Raw genomic sequence first — 18154 nt, 5'->3', positions numbered from 1 at the left:
CTGGTATCAAAGGGAGCAATACAGTGGAGTCAGCCACAAGCTTACCTTTTACTAGAGAGAGTGATTTTATGAGCCTAATACCCTCATAATAATGTTTTCTTTACATGCGCAGTATACAGGTATATGGCGATATAGCTATATATACCTGTACCTTAGAAGGGGAAAACACATACATGTTGCTTTCCATCTATTCCTTCTTCTACATCTCCATCGGCTAGTACTGTGTGCCAGTAAAATAAAGGGTCAGAATTTCGTTTTTAAGAGTAAAGTAGGATAGCACAGAAACCTTTAGTAATAGATGTGATAAATAGGTGTAATAAATGTAATGCTTAACATTGTTTTATTATGGTAATTAGTTTAGTGATATTCTACCTATTTTACCTGTTGTATTTTGTATCTTCTATGTAAGTATTTTATATAGAGAGAGAACCATTTCTTTCTGTGTTCAAAACAAGCTTCTGTAAAGAAGAATCAGACAATGAAAAATGCATGTATGAATGTCAGATTGTTTAGTGTCATTATCATACTCCGGAGCCATAGGCGAAGGGGGAACATGACGGTGGTAAGCAGTGGCGTAACTTCAAGCTGATGGGCCCAAGTGCAAAGTCTGTGCCAGGTCCCCAACTTTAATGAATGGTTTATAGTACTAGTCTTCTCATATGGGAAAGTGAAACCTTATGGACCCCCTAAGCCTCTTGGGCCCGGGAGCGACCGCACCCTCTGCACCCCCCAAGTTACGCCCCCGGTGGTAAGGGGGGACCTATAACACCTGAATTTTATGTGATAGTATTGATGTAAGATGATGGTCCACTTTAAAAAAAACAGAGTAGGTACTGTATAGTGTAGTAATGTGAGGAGGGAGGGACTCAGGAGTAGATGTCACTTCCTAACCTGTATCTTTTTCTCTCCCTAGAAGAGCAGAAAGAAACATGTCCCTCCCACCCACCCTGTTCGATCAGTAATTTACAACTGGTTATTTACCAATTACATGTATAATGCTATGAAAATGATTGTCTGTTATTTGTTGAACTTTGACTCATGTAAATTTCTTAATTGACAGTTGATGAGATGAAGTTGGGATATCCTCCTAAGCCCAACGGTAGGGCAATTCTTCAGCTGTGGTTCCCTAGAGGTTTCCTCCACAGGGGTTTTTACCTCTCCTGAGCGCTCTCCTGAGCGCTTTGTGAGTCAGAGGTTGCCCATATTTAACATTTCTGCTTGGAGATTAAAATTTCTCAATGTTATGTTCCTGGCTTTTTTTAATTAAAATTTTTTATTTAAAAAATATCTAAACAGAAAAAAATAAAGAAATAAAAATGAGGGGGAAAAATATATATATATATATATATATATATATATATATATATATATATATATATATATATGCATATATTTATTTGGCGGTGGAGGAGTCAGGTGAAAGGTGCAGGCAAGTTATTGGTGGAATTATTTAACTTATAGAGGATGTAAAACCTCATGGTGGTGAACAGCCTGAGCTTTGGAAGTGGCCAGCCTCAAGGGTTTGTTAATGGTAAAAGCAGCCAGGGGCGGGCACAGTGGTAAAGCACACAAGGGATAATCTTCACTAGGGTTATTGGTGCCCTTAAAGCAGTGGTGGCGAACCTATGGCACGGGTGCCAGAGGTGGCACTCAGAGCCCTCTAAATGGGCACGCTTGCCATCAACCCAGGGCAGAGTTTGCCAGACAGGACTCACACCCCCTGCAGTCCCAGGCTGCCATTGTAGAAGGAAGCTACAATGATAATCCAAACTACTTCTCCTTCTTTCTACTGTATTGGTGTCCTCAGGTGCCTATACATTTTAACTGGTTAAAGGGCCGGTTTCCTGTTTTTTCATTTCCATTTTTCACTCTCCACTTTCAAAAATCTATAACTTTTTTATTTTTACACGTAAAGAGCCGTGTGATGGCTTGTTTTCTACGTAACAAATTGCACTTCATAGTGATGGTATTGAATATTTCATGCAGTGTACTGGGAAGCGGGGAAAAAATTCCAAAGGCAGTGAAAATGGTGAAAAAACGCATTTGCGCCATTTTCTTGTGGGTTTGGATATTACAGCTTTCACTGAGCGCCCCAAATGACATGCCTACTTTATTCTTTGGGTTGGTACGATTACGGGGATACCAAATTTATGGCGCTAATAACTTTTTTATACTTTGTTGTACGGAGCTGTGGGTGGTGTCATTTTTTTGCAACATTTGATAATATTTTCAATGATATCATTTTTAGGACTGTACGACCTTTTGATCACTTTTTTATAGATTTTTCTATATTTTTATAACACCCGCGATTGCACCCGCGATAACACTAGCACTGATTGCGGGTGTTACCGGTAAGTCTTTGCTGCAATATGCAGCAAGGACTTACCGGCTATGGAGAGGGCTCAGCCCGTGAGCCCTCTCCATGCAGCGGAACCCGGCCGCCGCCGAGAATACACGGCGGGCGGTCGCTTACTAGTCGCATTGCCACTTTGTGAAAAATGTGTGGGTTTTGGTTGTAGTTTGGGCACTGGGTGTCTAAAAGATTTGCCATCACTGCCTTAAAGTGTACCGGCTCTGCTAGAATGGCAAGCCAGAGCGTGCCCCCCCTCTTTATTGCTGTCTGGCTCGGTGCTGTCAGGCAGCTGTGGATTGGAGTATTGGTTAATCCCACCCCTAGCATGTCACCTGACTCCTCCTCTGATTGTTTTATTCCAGTGATTCAAATAAAGCTGTGGCCATTTTGACCCATTAAGTTTTGTGGTTATGTATTTTTTCCAGACACCCTGTTTTTCTCTTGTCTAAGTTGTTTTAAAATAAAGTGAGGGTTCATCCCATATCCACAGGTCATGGAAAAGTGTTTGTACTGAAAGAAACATTTTATCTTGATGAGATTACTCAAACTACAAATATTTGAGATTGTGTGGATATATTAAGGGCACAGAAAACATAATTGGCTATATTACATTAACTTACCATGGTTAAAGATAGCATCCCAGGCTTTCACATGATCTTTCCAAATGGAGGAGTTGACTAACCTCAGGAGGCTTGGGGGGATGTAAATCATGGGGATGGTAGTGTGGAACATGACAGTAACAGAGTCTATACATTTTTGAGATTCAGGGTTTATGTAATCTTGCAGGAGACCAAGGCGTTGCCCATAAAGCACATAGCAAACAGCTGTAGGAAAAACAAATTTACATGAAACACTGCAGATTATTATTCAAATATTTCTCTTTGAATGTGCTACCACCAAATAACAACAAACGTGTCACTGTGACAGACATTTACATTTACTGCTATAAAACCCTGGCCTTGCAGTTGTACCTTTACAACTTACTCGATGAACTTTGTTACTTATACCATGTTTATAATTTAATGAGCGCAACAAAATATTATACCACTGTATCGGGCTGAGCCCTCTCCATACAAATGGGTGTCTGCTACATTATGCCTACCACCAGGGGTGAACCTTAATGCTCTGCTGCCTGGGGCGAGCTATAGATTACACCCCCCCTACCACTGCCACCAGTAGTATTATATACGTTTTTTTTAGCACATGGGTTCTTCATGCAGTGTCTCACACCCATGCGGACAGCTGTGAAGAAGCGCTTTTTTATGTGTCGAGTTCTAGTTTGTAGCAGGTGACTGCTCTCCTGATGCTGCCCCATTCTTGCTCCAGATGGCGCTGCCTGAGGCAAGAATCTCAAGTAGCCTAATGGCTGCTGCACCCCTGCCTACCACTAACACCTTTGATTTCACATTCTCTCTCACAGACCATGGTTAACACAACATAGTGAAACGAGTGGGTCTTTGAAATCCATTGCTACATTTGTCTCATTTTAGAATATTTAAATAAATGGAAAGTTTTTATTTCAAGACCCTTCCTTTTAGAGCAAAAAAACTGCTGCAAAAACAGTAACGGACATTTAATAATAATACTAAGGGTACATTCAGATGGCCTTCTGTGGGGATGTGTGGCACTGATCCGCGCCTCACACGGGGAAAAGATCGAGCATGCTCTATCTTTCCTCGTATGTGCGGGCCGTGCGTCGCTTTTCTCTATGGTAGGGGGAGGGGTCACCTCCACTCCAGCGCACCCTAAGGAAGAGGATTTTTCTGTATCTGATGTAGTTAGAACTGAACTGAAATACCAGACACAACTCACGGACAGGTTCAACGTTATTTCAGGAAGAAAGCCTGCAGAACTTTCTTATGCTGATACTGCCCCTTTAAGGCCCGGAACACTTTAGTTTCACAACATCTGTTTCATATGACTATTTGTAATATGCTGGGAATGATTACCAGGGATATCATCTGCGGTTTTCATCTTTAAACATGCAGATTTGCTGGAGACTAGTACAGCACAATCTTTTCTGCATGTATGGCAATAGATCTCAGACAGAGATAGACAGATTTAACAGCCATCATGACATAGAAGGGATCAATGAGGCATTCAGGGTCTCAGCCAGACTGTGAGACAAGGCCCTAGAAATTCTTTGCTTCTCTGGGATTACTATCAATGCTCTGACCAGCTGAATGTACTATATTTACTATAATACAAAGTAAACCACAAGTCTTCCTAATTTACTTCCAATGTTGACAGGCAGTAGCAAGTCTTCAAAATGTTGTAATATTTTTGGAATAGTAGTTTTAGTGATACTAACTGGTTTCATTTTAGTGTAACATAGATGCCTGGACCTTTGACCTCCCACATTACTATTAATTCAGACTTAGGAAACCACAGAATCCTGATGGCTGTTTAGGGTGATGCATGTGTAGGGGAAAGATATCAAGTGATATGGTAAAGATACCACCACTTTGCACTTATGCTATGTTTTTTTGGCCCTTTTTCCAGCAGTTGAAAAAGTCTTTGGACTGACCAACTGTATGATATCATATATGTTACAGAATAAAATAAAAACTCTAAAGAATTAGTAAGAGCCAGGATCCTTTTCCTTATGCTAATCTAAAGCTTACAATACAAATAAGACTAGTTTCGTCCCAGCCTGCCAATTGCGGTGGTACTGGACAACCATCTAATGTGTATAGAGGCAAGTGTTGGGACAGAGAGAGATTGGGCTGATGGATTTCGGATTACACAATCCTTTTGTTATGAGATAATCTATTGTCAGATGTACTTGATATCATGTTTCTGCACAGAGCTCTCTTATATGTATGGCTATCCTTACTCCTCATTTGTTAAACCTCTAAAGATCTAGGTATTGTGACCATTGAATATAGTCTATAATGTACCCAATATCTTTAATAAATGATTGGCATGAGTACAGGACAAATCGAAACTTACACTCCAAAGCAAATCGGAAGAGCTCATTGGTCAGGTCAGTTGTCCACTTTCCTTGACCACTTCTTTCCACTTGAGTGTAAACTCTACAAACAAAGTCTTGTACAACACTGTCCAGTAGGGGCAGGAAACGATTCATTCCTGCCACAGAGAAGACTTCCCGATTCAGTAATAGTCTTTGGCAGCGCCATTCTTCTCCACTCCTAAAAAACAATAATAATAAGTATATCCTCCATGTGTACAGTCATGTCCATAAGTTTTGAGAATGATACAAATGTTAATTTTTACAAAGTCTACTGCATCAGGTTTTATAATGGCAATTTGCATATACTCCAGAATGTTATAAAGAGTGAACAGCTTAACAGCAATTAATTGCAAAGTCAATATTTGCCTAGAAAATGAACTTTTTCCCCAAAACACATTTCAACTTCATTGAAGGCCTGCTAACATCATTTAAGTGATTGCTCCATTAAAACAGCCAAGGGAATCGGCTCTCTCACAGTCTTGCCTAAAAACACATCCATGAATAGAGAATGGTACCAGAATGTCCTCCAAGAGCAACTTCTCCCAACCTTCCAAGAGCAGTTTGGTGATGAACAATGCCTTTTCCAGCATGATGGAGCACCTTGCCATAAAGCAAAGGTGATAACTAAATGGCTCAGGGCACAAAACATAGAGATTTTGGGTCCATGGCCTGGAAACTCCCCGGATCTTAATCCCCTTGAGAACTTGTGGTCAATCATCAAGAGACGGTTGGACAAACAAAAACCAACAAATTATGACAAAACGCAAGCATTGATTGTGCAGGAATGGACTGCTATCAGTCAGGATTTGGTCCAGAAGTTGATTGAGAGCTGCCAGGGAGAATTGCAGAGGTCCTGAAGAAGAAGGGGCAACACTGCAAATATTGACTTGCTGCAGTAACTCATTCTAACTGCCAATAAAAGCTTTTGTTACTAATAATATGATTGCACTTGTATTTCTGTATGTGATAAAAACATCTGACAAACACACATACAAAACAGATCGTGTGAAAATATAATATTTGTGTCATTCTCATGACCATGACTGTATAGCAACTGGGTTTTCTAAAAAGCTATTATTAAATGTAAAGCTCTTCGGACAACGTTTGTAACTCTAAAGCGCCAAGATCTAACATAATTCTCTATCTACAAGATAGGGAATAACATGCTTAGAAGTCAGGTTCCAATAGGGTTTTTATTCATTTTGACCCCACCACTAGGTTTTTTTTTGGTATAGTAAATGTATTTCTTTGTAAAAAGATAATTATTGTCTTGTAAAGCTAAAGGCTCTCTGTAGCATTTTTTCTCCTACTTGTGTGCTGATTCCAACACACATGATGGAGGTCTACTAAAATGGGGTCAGACACTCCAACACTAAAATTAATGTCAGAAATTTGGAGAGAATTACAGAGGATAACTTAATTTGATTACTCCAGTATGGGGAAATAGGAGATGGTGAGTCCCAGAAATTAAATACTCAAAATGGATAGGGAAAGAGATTAAATATGTCCACCAGCTCCTGGATAATGGGTCATTTAAATCTTTCTGCGGACTACAGGAGAAATTTGGTCTGCTTATGTGTAGCTTTCCCACTGGTGGCAAACAATAGAAGAATTGAATAGGGTTATCCGTTCCCTTCCTCCGCTTCTAGTGGCTCTGAAAGCCACGATGGGAACTAGGTTCAAAAATAAATTCTTGCTCCGGTCTTGGCCAGTATGTGAGATTAGAAACAACAAAACTAGAATTATGAGTAAATGGATGGATGTGGTAGGGGTGTTGAATGACTCCCAGTGGACAGACATAATTAGGGATGTGAATAAGGTAATTAAGATACCAGCCCAAAGGTTGTGTCAATTATTCACATTACATAGAATTTATTATTCACCTAAATTGTTATCTAGATTCAGTACAAAGGTCTACAGTTGCTATAAGTGTGGATTGGAGAAAGCCAATGATATCCATATGGTTTTGGGTAGGTTATTGCTGAGATATCTAAGTACTTGGATATAGGCCTATTGTGTACTTTTTAGGCTGTATTTTGGGGTTACTGGAAAGTGATCATACATATATAACAATCAGGGCTTCATTATAAAGAAATTCATAATCATTAGCAAGCTTTTTCATAATCAAAAAGTAGATGCCAAAAGAGGGCCCTTCAGTTATGATGTGGAAGAGGACAGTCAATAGAACAATTTTGGCTGAGGGATTGGTAAATATGAAGGGTAGTAATAGGGGTTATGATAAGTATAAGAACATGTGGTATTGGGGGGCGTGGCTTGACTTCCAGAATGAGCGGACGCATCTGAGGAGAGCTGCGCCACCGAGAGAGCTTTATCAATATAATCCTGCTGAAATATAGACCGCAAACATACCTTACTCCCGGGTCAGACGTTCCTCTGGTCGCAGGTCGAGTGCCATGAGCAAAGCCCGAAATTCCGCCGCTGCTGAGAGGCTCAAGGGGTTTGCAAGATCAGGGCCCCACAATGGCACCACCATATGCGCAGCTAGAACAAACAACATCAGAGTCTGATGATGCAGCTGCTCAGGACGACACGCCAGAACCTACGCTTAAAGAAGTTTCTGCTCAACTTCTAGCTGCTATACAACACTCCACGGTATCGTTGACCACCAAAATCGAAGAGATACGAGTGGATGATGGTCTTCTCAGACAAGACATGCAAAAGCTAAGAGACCGGGTGAAAGATACGGAAGAGCGCATATCACAAATAGAGGACGACAACGTTCCAGTGCAAGCCCAACTTGTATCACTAGAGAAAGCGGCTGAAATGTGGGCCCAGAAGTCGGACAACTTGGAAAATCGCCTACGGCGAAATAACATCAGAATACTGGGCTTACCAGAGGGAGCGGACCCCATCACATTCATGGAGAAGTGGATTAAAGAGGTGCTACCACAATTATCTGTTTCATCGTTATACGCCGTTGAAAGGGCGCACCAAGTCCCTGCCAGACCTCCTCCACCTGGAGCTCCTCCGCGCCCTATGCTGGTGCGCATACTGTGTAGCAAGGACAGAGACGCCATCTTGGGAGCTGCCAGGCATGCAGGTACCATTTCATATCAGAGCAGCAATGTGGCTATGTACCCTGACTTTTCTGCAGCCCTTCAAAAATCACGAGCCACGTTTTTAGGAGTGAAGAAAAGACTCCGTGAGCTACAAATCCCTTATTCTATGGCTTTCCCGGCTCGCCTACGTGTAGTGCATGAAGACCGTGTCATGTTTTTCAACTCGCCAACAGAGGCAGACAACTGGTTGAACACCAGGAGGCGTGTTGTCCGTTATTATATGTTTCTTCACTAACCAAAATGGCGTGGTTCGCTCCTAGGTGGACAATATAATGCGGCCAAAGGGTTCACATTTGGACCTAAACTAATATATATATATATATATATATATATATATATATATATGTTCCACTTATATAAGTGTCTCCCACACGGGAGTGAAATGTATAAAACCAATACTTATGTCTGGTGCCCTCCGACCCCGGAGAGAAATTGATATGTTATATTTAAAATTTTCTATGGTCTATGCTTTATAAGTATCATAAGATGAAGCTCTGCCCGGGAGTGTTAGCTTGCGCTATTTGATTTCATCTTAAGCGCAGGCTACCCCGTACTATTTCTGAGCAGTTGGTCTGCGGTTTAGATCAACTGTTGTTGGTTGCTCTGATAGAGCGTTACAGAGTTGCTCCTGTTGAGCAAGTTATAAGCAAGAGTATTAGATTGGGATTTCAGCTTTTGTATTTACGGTTATCATAAGGCTTTGGTACTATGGCTCTCAAATTAATATCATGGAATGTGAGAGGACTGGGAGACAATCGTAAGCGAAACATTGTAATGTCATATATTCAGAGTCACTTACCTTCTATCATATGTCTCCAAGAGACCCATCTAACCCAAGAGAACGTGAGACTACTCCAGAAACCCTGGGTACAATGGGCTCAACATTCAACACATACGTCCCACTCTGGAGGAGTCTCGATTCTAGTTCACCGATCAGTCCGATGGGAACCAGGTCTAGTGAAAAGGGACCCCGAAGGCAGATACTTATTTCTTCAAGCTTGGGTAAACTGCGGTCAACATGTCATCCTTGGTATATACAATCCTCCCTCCTCCCCCCTAACCGTGCTGCATGAAGCAGCCTGTTTTGCATCTCAGTTCCCACATGCTACCTTGATATGCATGGGCGATTTTAACGCTCTGCATGATATCTTCCTAGACAAGCATAGAAATGACCCCATGCAGGAACCTTTAGATTCTCAGACCCCCCTGGCTCGAAAATCCCAAATACTGAAAATCCCACTGAATCTAACAAAGAAAGATGGCTCACCACTGGCAGACAATATTTACAATGCCTATATGAAAAGGATAAAAGGAGAACCTTTTTTGCACACCAGAAATATTTTGAATTAGGAAATCAGTCTAGTAGTCTGCTAGCTCAGCTAATACACCAGAACACAGCTTCACCCACTGTCCTACAACTAGCTTCTCCCTCTGGAGATGCTATTACCTCTAATGATGAGATTCTAGCGGCTTTTGCAGAATTCTATAGCACACTCTACTCTAAACAGATAAATTCCTCTTTGTCTGAGATTGACGCCTACCTAGACACTATTGACTGTCCAGGTCTCAGCCAGGAGCAAAGGGATTTGCTTGAGGCCCCTTTCACAATTGAAGAACTACAAGAGGCTTTAAAATTAATGGCTAGGGGTAAGGCTTCGGGACCTGACGGTCTCCCGTTAGAAATGTGGATCCAATACCAAGAGTTACTGTTACCCCCAATGCTGCAAATGCTCCAAACCTCATTCAAGAAAGATATCCTTCCTGAGTCTTTTTATAGGGCTAATATAGTGGTTATCCTTAAACCGGATAAGAATCCGAAGGAATGTGGCTCTTATAGGCCCATTTCTTTGTTGAATATTGACTATAAAATCCTAACCAAGATAATGGCCTGTAGATTGAATAAAGTCATCACTGCCCTGATACATACGGACCAGGCCGGATTTATGTCGGGCAGATCAACATCAGATAACCTACACAGGTCACAGATAATTCTTCAAGTAGGCGCAGAGCAGAAAGAAGACTGGGCCCTGGCCTCACTAGATGCGGCCAAGGCCTTCGATTCGGATGAATGGAGTTATTTGCAGGCAGTACTTCAGAAATTCAAGTTTGGCCCAGTGTTTAGGAAATGGGTATCCATTATTTATCGAAAGCCACAAGTCTCAGTGCCAGTAAATGGTTTGCTATCTACACCATTTTCCCTTGAATGGGGAACTAGACAGGGGTGCCCCCTTTCCCCGCTCCTCTTTGCTCTAGCTATGGAGCCGCTAGCCATTAAAATCCGTCTAGATACAATATACACAGGGATACCGCATGAAGATCCTCTTCATGACACACCCTGATAGATCCCTCCCCAGAGCCATGGATCTCATAAATGAATTTGGGACCTTCTCCGGCCTCCAGATCAACTGGAGCAAATCGTGCTTAATGTACCTATCCCCAGACAGGAATAATGACTCCTCAGTAATGATATCAGACCTCATAGTCGCAGACAAATTCAAATATCTTGGTATCATATTGCCCAAACACCCAAAAACATCCCTAGATGCCAACGTTTTTCCTTTGCTAGGCTATTTTAGAGATAAATTTAAAACCTGGGCATCCCTTCCCTTGTGAGGCAGAATAAACCTTGTCAAAATGGTAGTGCTACCAAAGTGTCTCTATGTACTTGAACACATTTTCTACCCTATTCCTAAACACTTTTTTAGAACCTTAGATTCCATGATAATTACCTTTATCTGGGGCTCCTCCAGATCAAAGCTGCAGCTAGCGAAACTACAAGACCCAAGGACCAAGCAGGGATGGCTCTTCCTAATATTTTTCTATACTATCTTGCAGGACAACTTAGATTTTTGGGACCATGGCTATCTCACACACCGCTTTCATACCCAGAGAAAAAGCTGACAGATTGTTTAAATCTACTAAGCCTGTGGTCGCTCTTAGCAGAGGGAAATCCTGCGAAGAAACTTTTACCTATACACAAAGTGGCCAGAATTGTATGGAAGGAAACCACCCTGATTTGCCCTAGTACTAGTACACCATCGGAAACTCCTCTCTGGCATAATGATGGCTTACCACAGCTACAACAACTTCCTGACAAAGAATGGTGGAGCTCCATAGGAGTCTGTACTTTAGGAACGCTCTATGAGAATAATGTTTTCATCTCTTTTGACCAACTGAGAGATAAATTTCAGCTACAGAGGACACATTTTTATGAATATCTGCATTTGACACGCAGTACAGACGCAGTTCCCCAGTCCCCTTGTTACTATTTCCTCATACCCACTTATTGGAGTCGTAAGATCTCAAGGCCCAGGAGGAATAATTTCTACCATATATTCTCACCTTATTGATAGCAAAGCCACTAAGACGCAACTTCCAGTGATCCAAAAATGGAAGAGTCTTATTCCAGAATTAGATGACGAGTTACTTAAAGAGGTTTTGGAATCCCATCTATATGTTTCTCCAGCTGTTAATAATAAACTCACCCAGTTGTACATAATACACCAGAGCTATCTAACCCCCCTGAGATTGTTTAAAATGGGAAGACTTGCATCTCCTCAATGCTTAAGATGCTCACACACCCCCGCTGATTTTTGGCATATGTACTGGGCTTGTCCATGTATAGAAACCTTTTGGACCTCGGTAGTGAGTGTATTATCCCAAGTTGCGAATAAACCTGTTCCAAAAACCCCACTGGTATGTCTTTTTGGTGTTGTAGATGATGAACTCTGGACACATCATGAGAAAGTTTTTTTGCGAGAAACACTATTCTTAGCTAGGAAAGCTATTGCCCTAAGATGGATGGGTGACTCTAATCCCTCTCTTACACAATGGCTACATTGGAGAAGGGAGGAAGTAGCGGGGGAAATGGAACATAAAGGGTTAAAATAATATAAGTCAATATGACAATAAGTCCAAGATAATATGCACATATTGCATTATGATAAAGGATAAAGGGTTTAAATGTATTATGATTATAGAATAGTGCTTGAGGAAATTATGTAAAGTGATGTATAATCATGTTTTTTTATAATGTGTCTTTCCTTTCCTTAAACCCCTTAACGCTCTGCGCCATAGCTCTACGGCGCAGAGGTACAGGGAATGTATGAAGAGGGCTCACGGGCTGAGTCCTTTTCATACAAGGGTGGGGGTTGTTGCATATTGCAGCAAACCCCCACCGCTAATAACCGCGGCTATTAACCCTTTCATTGCCGCCGGCAAAGTGGCCGGCGGCATTTAAAAGACGGCATAATAAACAGTAAAAATCACAGACGCGTCCCAAAATGCCCGATCTATCAAAATATAAAAACGGTTACGGCCGGTGGTGACCTCGGGGACGGGAAATGGGGCCCAAATGTCCGAAATGCGACTTTTACACCTTTTTACATCATAATGTAAAATAGAATGGAATAAAAATTTATCAAAATGTCGCACAGACCTCAAAATGGTAGCAATGAAAACGTTGGCTCATTTCGCAAAAAATGACACCTCACACAGCTCCGTACCCCAAAGTATGAAAAAGTTATTAGCGTCAGAAGATGGCAAAACATTTTTTTCATTTTTGAAAATGTATTAAAACACAATAAAACCTGTATAAATTTGGTATCACCGCGATCGCACCGAACCAAAGAATAAAGCTGAGGTGTTATTTTGAGTGCACAAAGTCGAAAAAACTGAGCCCACAAGAACGTGACGTTCTTTCAGTTTTTCCACATTTGGAATTTGTTTTCAGGTTCGCAGTACATGGCATGTTAAAATAAATAACATTACGGGAAAATAAAATTTGTTACGCACAAAATAAGCCCTCACACAGGTCTGTACACGTAAAAATGAAAAAGTTATGGATTTTTGAAGGTTGGGAGCGAGAAATGAGCGAAAAAACCCTGAGTCCTTAAGGGGTTAAATTATGTAAAGAGATTTTGTATTGACACAATCAAGGGGGCTTATTCGCAAACACTTCACTGCCTGCACATTGGCAAGGGTGTTGCAACACCCATCAAAGATGTTAAAGCTTTCTAGTAAGCATTTTAACACCAGGGGTTCTCCCCAGAAATTGTTACGCAGATGACATAAGTTTAAATATGTCATTTTGGTCTTCCTTGTTTGTGTTTAAGAAACATACACATGCTATCCAGGGTAAAAGCATGTTAAATATTGTTGATATAAACTTCTGTATGTGCAAACAGTTTTCTGAATGCTATGAAGCTTTTTTTCACATCCCCTTCAGTGCCATTATAGCGTAACTTTCCTAGAGAGTGCACCATTTGGAAAACTGAGCTCCTCAAGGAATCTAGGCATATAGTCAGCATTTTGATTTGCTGTAGTGTTGCATTGATTTATTTTCCAGAAATGATTGGAAATTGCACATGTATTAACAGAGACACAAGCAGAGACAGGGTCGGACTGGGGTGCCTGGGGTCCACCAGAGAAATTAATTTTGGGGGCCCACCATACCGCTGCCTAGAAATATTCATTATTTCCCAGGAGTTCACCATGGCTGCATTGTGCTTAGCACTAACTTACCAATAAGAATAACTAACTATAAACCTTCACCTTCTCCTTATGTTCTCTGCACCACATAAGAAGACTAGACAATGACATTATAGAAATAGTCTAGATCAGTGATGGCGAACCTTTTAGCGGCCGAGTGTCCAAACTGCAACCCAGAACCCCCTTATTTATCGCGAGGTGCCAACCAAAAATGAAAGCAGTAACTTATTGCTCCCTGGTCTTCAACAATGTTCGATCATATTGGCCTCCTGAGGACAAGCTGGAAAATTTGCATCATTTTAGCTTCTTTCCAGTGTCCCTTCAGTGTACACAGAGAATCGTGGGGCCAGCAGGAGGTCCTCCAAAGATAATTCGTCCCTTGTCCCACTTCCTAAATTAGCGAAGTAAGTATCACTTTAATATATGCCTGAAAGCAGCATCTTTTAATTTGCTTGGAACTGCAGGAAGATTCTTTGAGTCCTGTCAGGTGTGCTGGGGCGATGGCCCGGGTGCCCACAAAAAGGGCTCTGAGTGCACCAGATAGGTATGGGGGCCCCTGCGGTAGTGGGGGTAACAGGGACCTACCGAAGGATCCACCGGCCCTTTGGTGGGCCAGTCCGACCCTGAACAGAGACACAAATTGCAAACATTATAAAGTAGGTATCTTGCGTACAATTGTTAATGAATAGTGTTTCTTTAGACAGAAGGTTAGTGTTTCTTCAGACAGAAGGTAACAAACAGCAAGCTTTGGACCCACGGTGTTATCAGTTTGTGTTTGGGCTGATTTCAATGCGTTAAGGATGTTCGGTTTCCTAACTTTTGATTTACCATGAAGGTATTCTGGTTGGAAACGGAGAGCATGAAGAAATACTGAAAGAAACAGTGACACTCAGTGGTGTGAAGTGAGATTTTGAAAAATTCAGATATACTATTAGATATTTTTTCAAGGCAATTAAATATTCTATTCTGCTTCTCTAAGATTATCCAATTAAAAAAATATATACTTATTGATAATACTTCATCCATACAGCTCCAGTGATGCATGGAAAGGGAATTGATGGAAAATAAAAATATACATAATACAAATAACCTATACCTCATATAGTACATATGTTCTCATTCCCACCACCTTATGTTATTTTAGATGCCTTGGTTGAATGCCTCTCTAGATGTCCATGAGGGCCTTGAATGTCATTATCTGCATATTGTTAGATCCTGGTCTAAAGAAAATGTGGAGATTCCTGTCCAGCCCGGCTCCTCAGAAAGATCTTTCTTACTAAAACGTGTGTCAGGGTGGATGCTAGGCTGTGTGTACTCTTTTAATGACCCACAAGTGGATTTTACTAATTGTTGCCCTATGATGCCACCTGCTGCCTGAGTGGGAATATCATGTGCACTGTGTGTGAGTAAGTGCCACACATGGTTAATTTTTTTTTTTATTTGAATTTGTATGAGTCCTGCTAAGGGTCATGCGTTTTTGAATGTTTACCATGTGTTTGGCTGGTTTTAATCTGTTTCACAGTTGCCTATTCTTCTAGAAATGAAGATAAACAGGTTCAAAGCAGCCAAACGCATGGTAAACGTTTAAAAATGCATGCGTTTTTAAACGGACTGAAAATGCATGCTTTAAAACGGTCCAAAAACGTTACATGTGGCATCACCCTTAGGCTCAAGCGTAGATTGGTTGCCTGCACCTGAGTCTCTTGCAGTAAGCTCTGAAAGAGTTAATATAAGGGAGCTCACTGCATGATCTGTGTGTAATGTTCTAGGACATGTGCTCTTTCCAAATCCTCCACATCAAGATTGTATTGCTGCTCATGCAGCAGAGCCCACTGTGCTCATCTTATTTCAACCCCACTGACGTACTGCCCCAGAGTTGAGGTACTTCAAAATTCCTGCTCCACAATTGAATAATCACCACAGGAGATGGCAGGGCCAAATAGCAGACTTCTGAATGGAGCCCTCCTTCCCCCCAATATATATGCATTACCCCTGTCAACGTATAGGCAGGTGTACCATTCCTGCAGATCACTCTCCATGACCACTTCAGTACCAGAATCCAATGTTAAACGTGTTTGGCCCGGTGCCTGCTGTTTGAGGTTCAATAAAGAACCGTGAGTTGTTTTCTACAATGCTGCCTCTATCTGATCCCTGGATACAGTTGTCACCACCAGTGGCGTAACTACTGTGGTAGCAGACGTAGCAGCTGCTACGGGGCCCCGCCTCTTAGGGGGCCCGGATCCGACCTGCCACACAAACTATATATAATGGAGAAAGTGCTGTGCAGTAACACCTGCTTGCACAGCACATCTCTCATAGTATAGCACTGTATAATGTGAGCTGCTGCTCTGAGGAGAAATGCCGGGAGGGGGGAGGGGCAGAGAAGAGCAGCAGCTGGAGAAGACACTTCAGATAACATTGTGTCACCCAGCTGCAGTTATATCCCTGTGGCCTTCTCACCCTGTCCTGGAAGTGTATATAAATCAGTGTAGGTTGTGTATATATGAGTGTAATAAAGGGATAATGTGCATGTAATTCGTTTTTTAAAGGAAACCTACCACTTAGTATGGCAGGGGTAAGCTGTAAGTACCGAGCACCAGCTCAGGGTGAGCTGGTGCCGGTACTTACTTTCGTTAGTGTTAAAACCGCGGTATCGCGGTTTTAACACTTTTTAAACTTTAGGGCAGAAGGGGCTTCGGCGCTGCGCGCGACCGTGCGCGCGCAACATCTCCGCTATTTCCTATGGAGGCGCGCGCACGATCGTGCGCACGCAGCGCCGAAGTGTCTTCTGCCCTAAAGTTTAAAAAGTGTTAAAACCGCGATACCGCGGTTTTAACACTAACGAAAGTAAGTACCGGCACCAGCTCACCCTGAGCTGGTGCTCGGTACTTACAGCTTACCCCTGCCATACTAAGTGGTAGGTTTCCTTTAATGTATATCTGAGTATATAATTTGTGTGTATGGTGCGTATATGAGTGTATACTGTGTGTATGGTGCATATGTGAGTGTATAATGTGTATACTGTGTGTATGGTGCATATGTGAGTGTATAATGTGTATACTGTGTGTATAGTGCATATATGAGTGTATACTGTGTGTATAGTGCATCTGTGAGTGTATAATGTGTATACTGTGTGTATGGTGCATATGTGAGTGTATAATGTGTATACTGTGTGTATAGTGCATCTGTGAGTGTATAATGTGTATACTGTGTGTATACTGTGTGTATGGTGCATCTGTGAGTGTATAATGTGTATACTGTGTGTATGGTGCATATATGAGTGTATACTGTGTGTATAGTGCATATATGAGTGTATACTGTGTGTATAGTGCATCTGTGAGTGTATAATGTTTATACTGTGTGTATACTGTGTGTATAGTGCATATATGAGTGTATACTGTGTGTATGGTGCATATGTGAGTGTATAATGTGTATACTGTGTGTATACTGTGTGTATGGTGCATCTGTGAGTGTATAATGTGTATACTGTGTGTATGGTGCATATATGAGTGTATACTGTGTGTATAGTGCATATATGAGTGTATACTGTGTGTATAGTGCATCTGTGAGTGTATAATGTGTATACTGTGTGTATAGTGCATATATGAGTGTATACTGTGTGTATGGTGCATCTGTGAGTGTATAATGTGTATACTGTGTGTATGGTGCATATATGAGTGTATACTGTGTGTACGGTGCATATATGAGTGTATACTGTGTGTATAGTGCATATATGAGTGTATACTGTGTGTATAGTGCATATATGAGTGTATACTGTGTGTATGGTGCATCTGTGAGTGTATAATGTGTATACTGTGTGTATAGTGCATATATGAGTGTATACTGTGTGTATGGTGCATCTGTGAGTGTATACTGTTTGTATGGTGCATCTGTGAGTGTATACTGTGTGTATGGTGCATCTGTGAGTGTATACTGTGTGTATGGTGCATCTGTGAGTGTATACTGTGTGTATGGTGCATCTGTGAGTGTATAATGTGTATACTGTGTGTATGGTGCATCTGTGAGTGTATACTGTGTGTATGGTGCATCTGTGAGTGTATAATGTGTATACTGTGTGTATGGTGCATATATGAGTGTATAATGTGTATACTGTGTGTATGGTGCATATATGAGTGTATACTGTGTGTATGGTGCATATATGAGTGTATACTGTGTGTATAGTGCATATATGAGTGTATACTGTGTGTATGGTGCATCTGTGAGTGTATGATGTGTATACTGTGTGTATGGTGCATA

At 41.4% G+C, this 18154-nt stretch overlaps 1 protein-coding gene across 1 annotated transcript in view; it reads right to left on the bottom strand.

The window, feature by feature from the left end:
- LOC140127303 (cholesterol side-chain cleavage enzyme, mitochondrial-like) overlaps nt 1-18154 on the bottom strand; it is a 49640-nt gene that overhangs the window by 9660 nt on the left and 21826 nt on the right. Inside the window, exons 3-4 of the mRNA XM_072147836.1 lie at nt 5306-5505; nt 2974-3177 (exon numbers count right to left, since the gene is read on the bottom strand). Coding sequence (XP_072003937.1) covers nt 2974-3177; nt 5306-5505 — 404 coding nt within the window. The remainder of the gene's footprint in view (nt 1-2973; nt 3178-5305; nt 5506-18154) is intronic.

The sequence above is a fragment of the Engystomops pustulosus genome, chromosome 4 (genome assembly GCF_040894005.1).
Source record: "Engystomops pustulosus chromosome 4, aEngPut4.maternal, whole genome shotgun sequence".
Lineage (NCBI taxonomy): Eukaryota > Metazoa > Chordata > Amphibia > Anura > Leptodactylidae > Engystomops > Engystomops pustulosus.
Note: the sequence above shows the minus strand (reverse complement) of the source record. Positions and strands in the feature narration are given on the sequence as shown.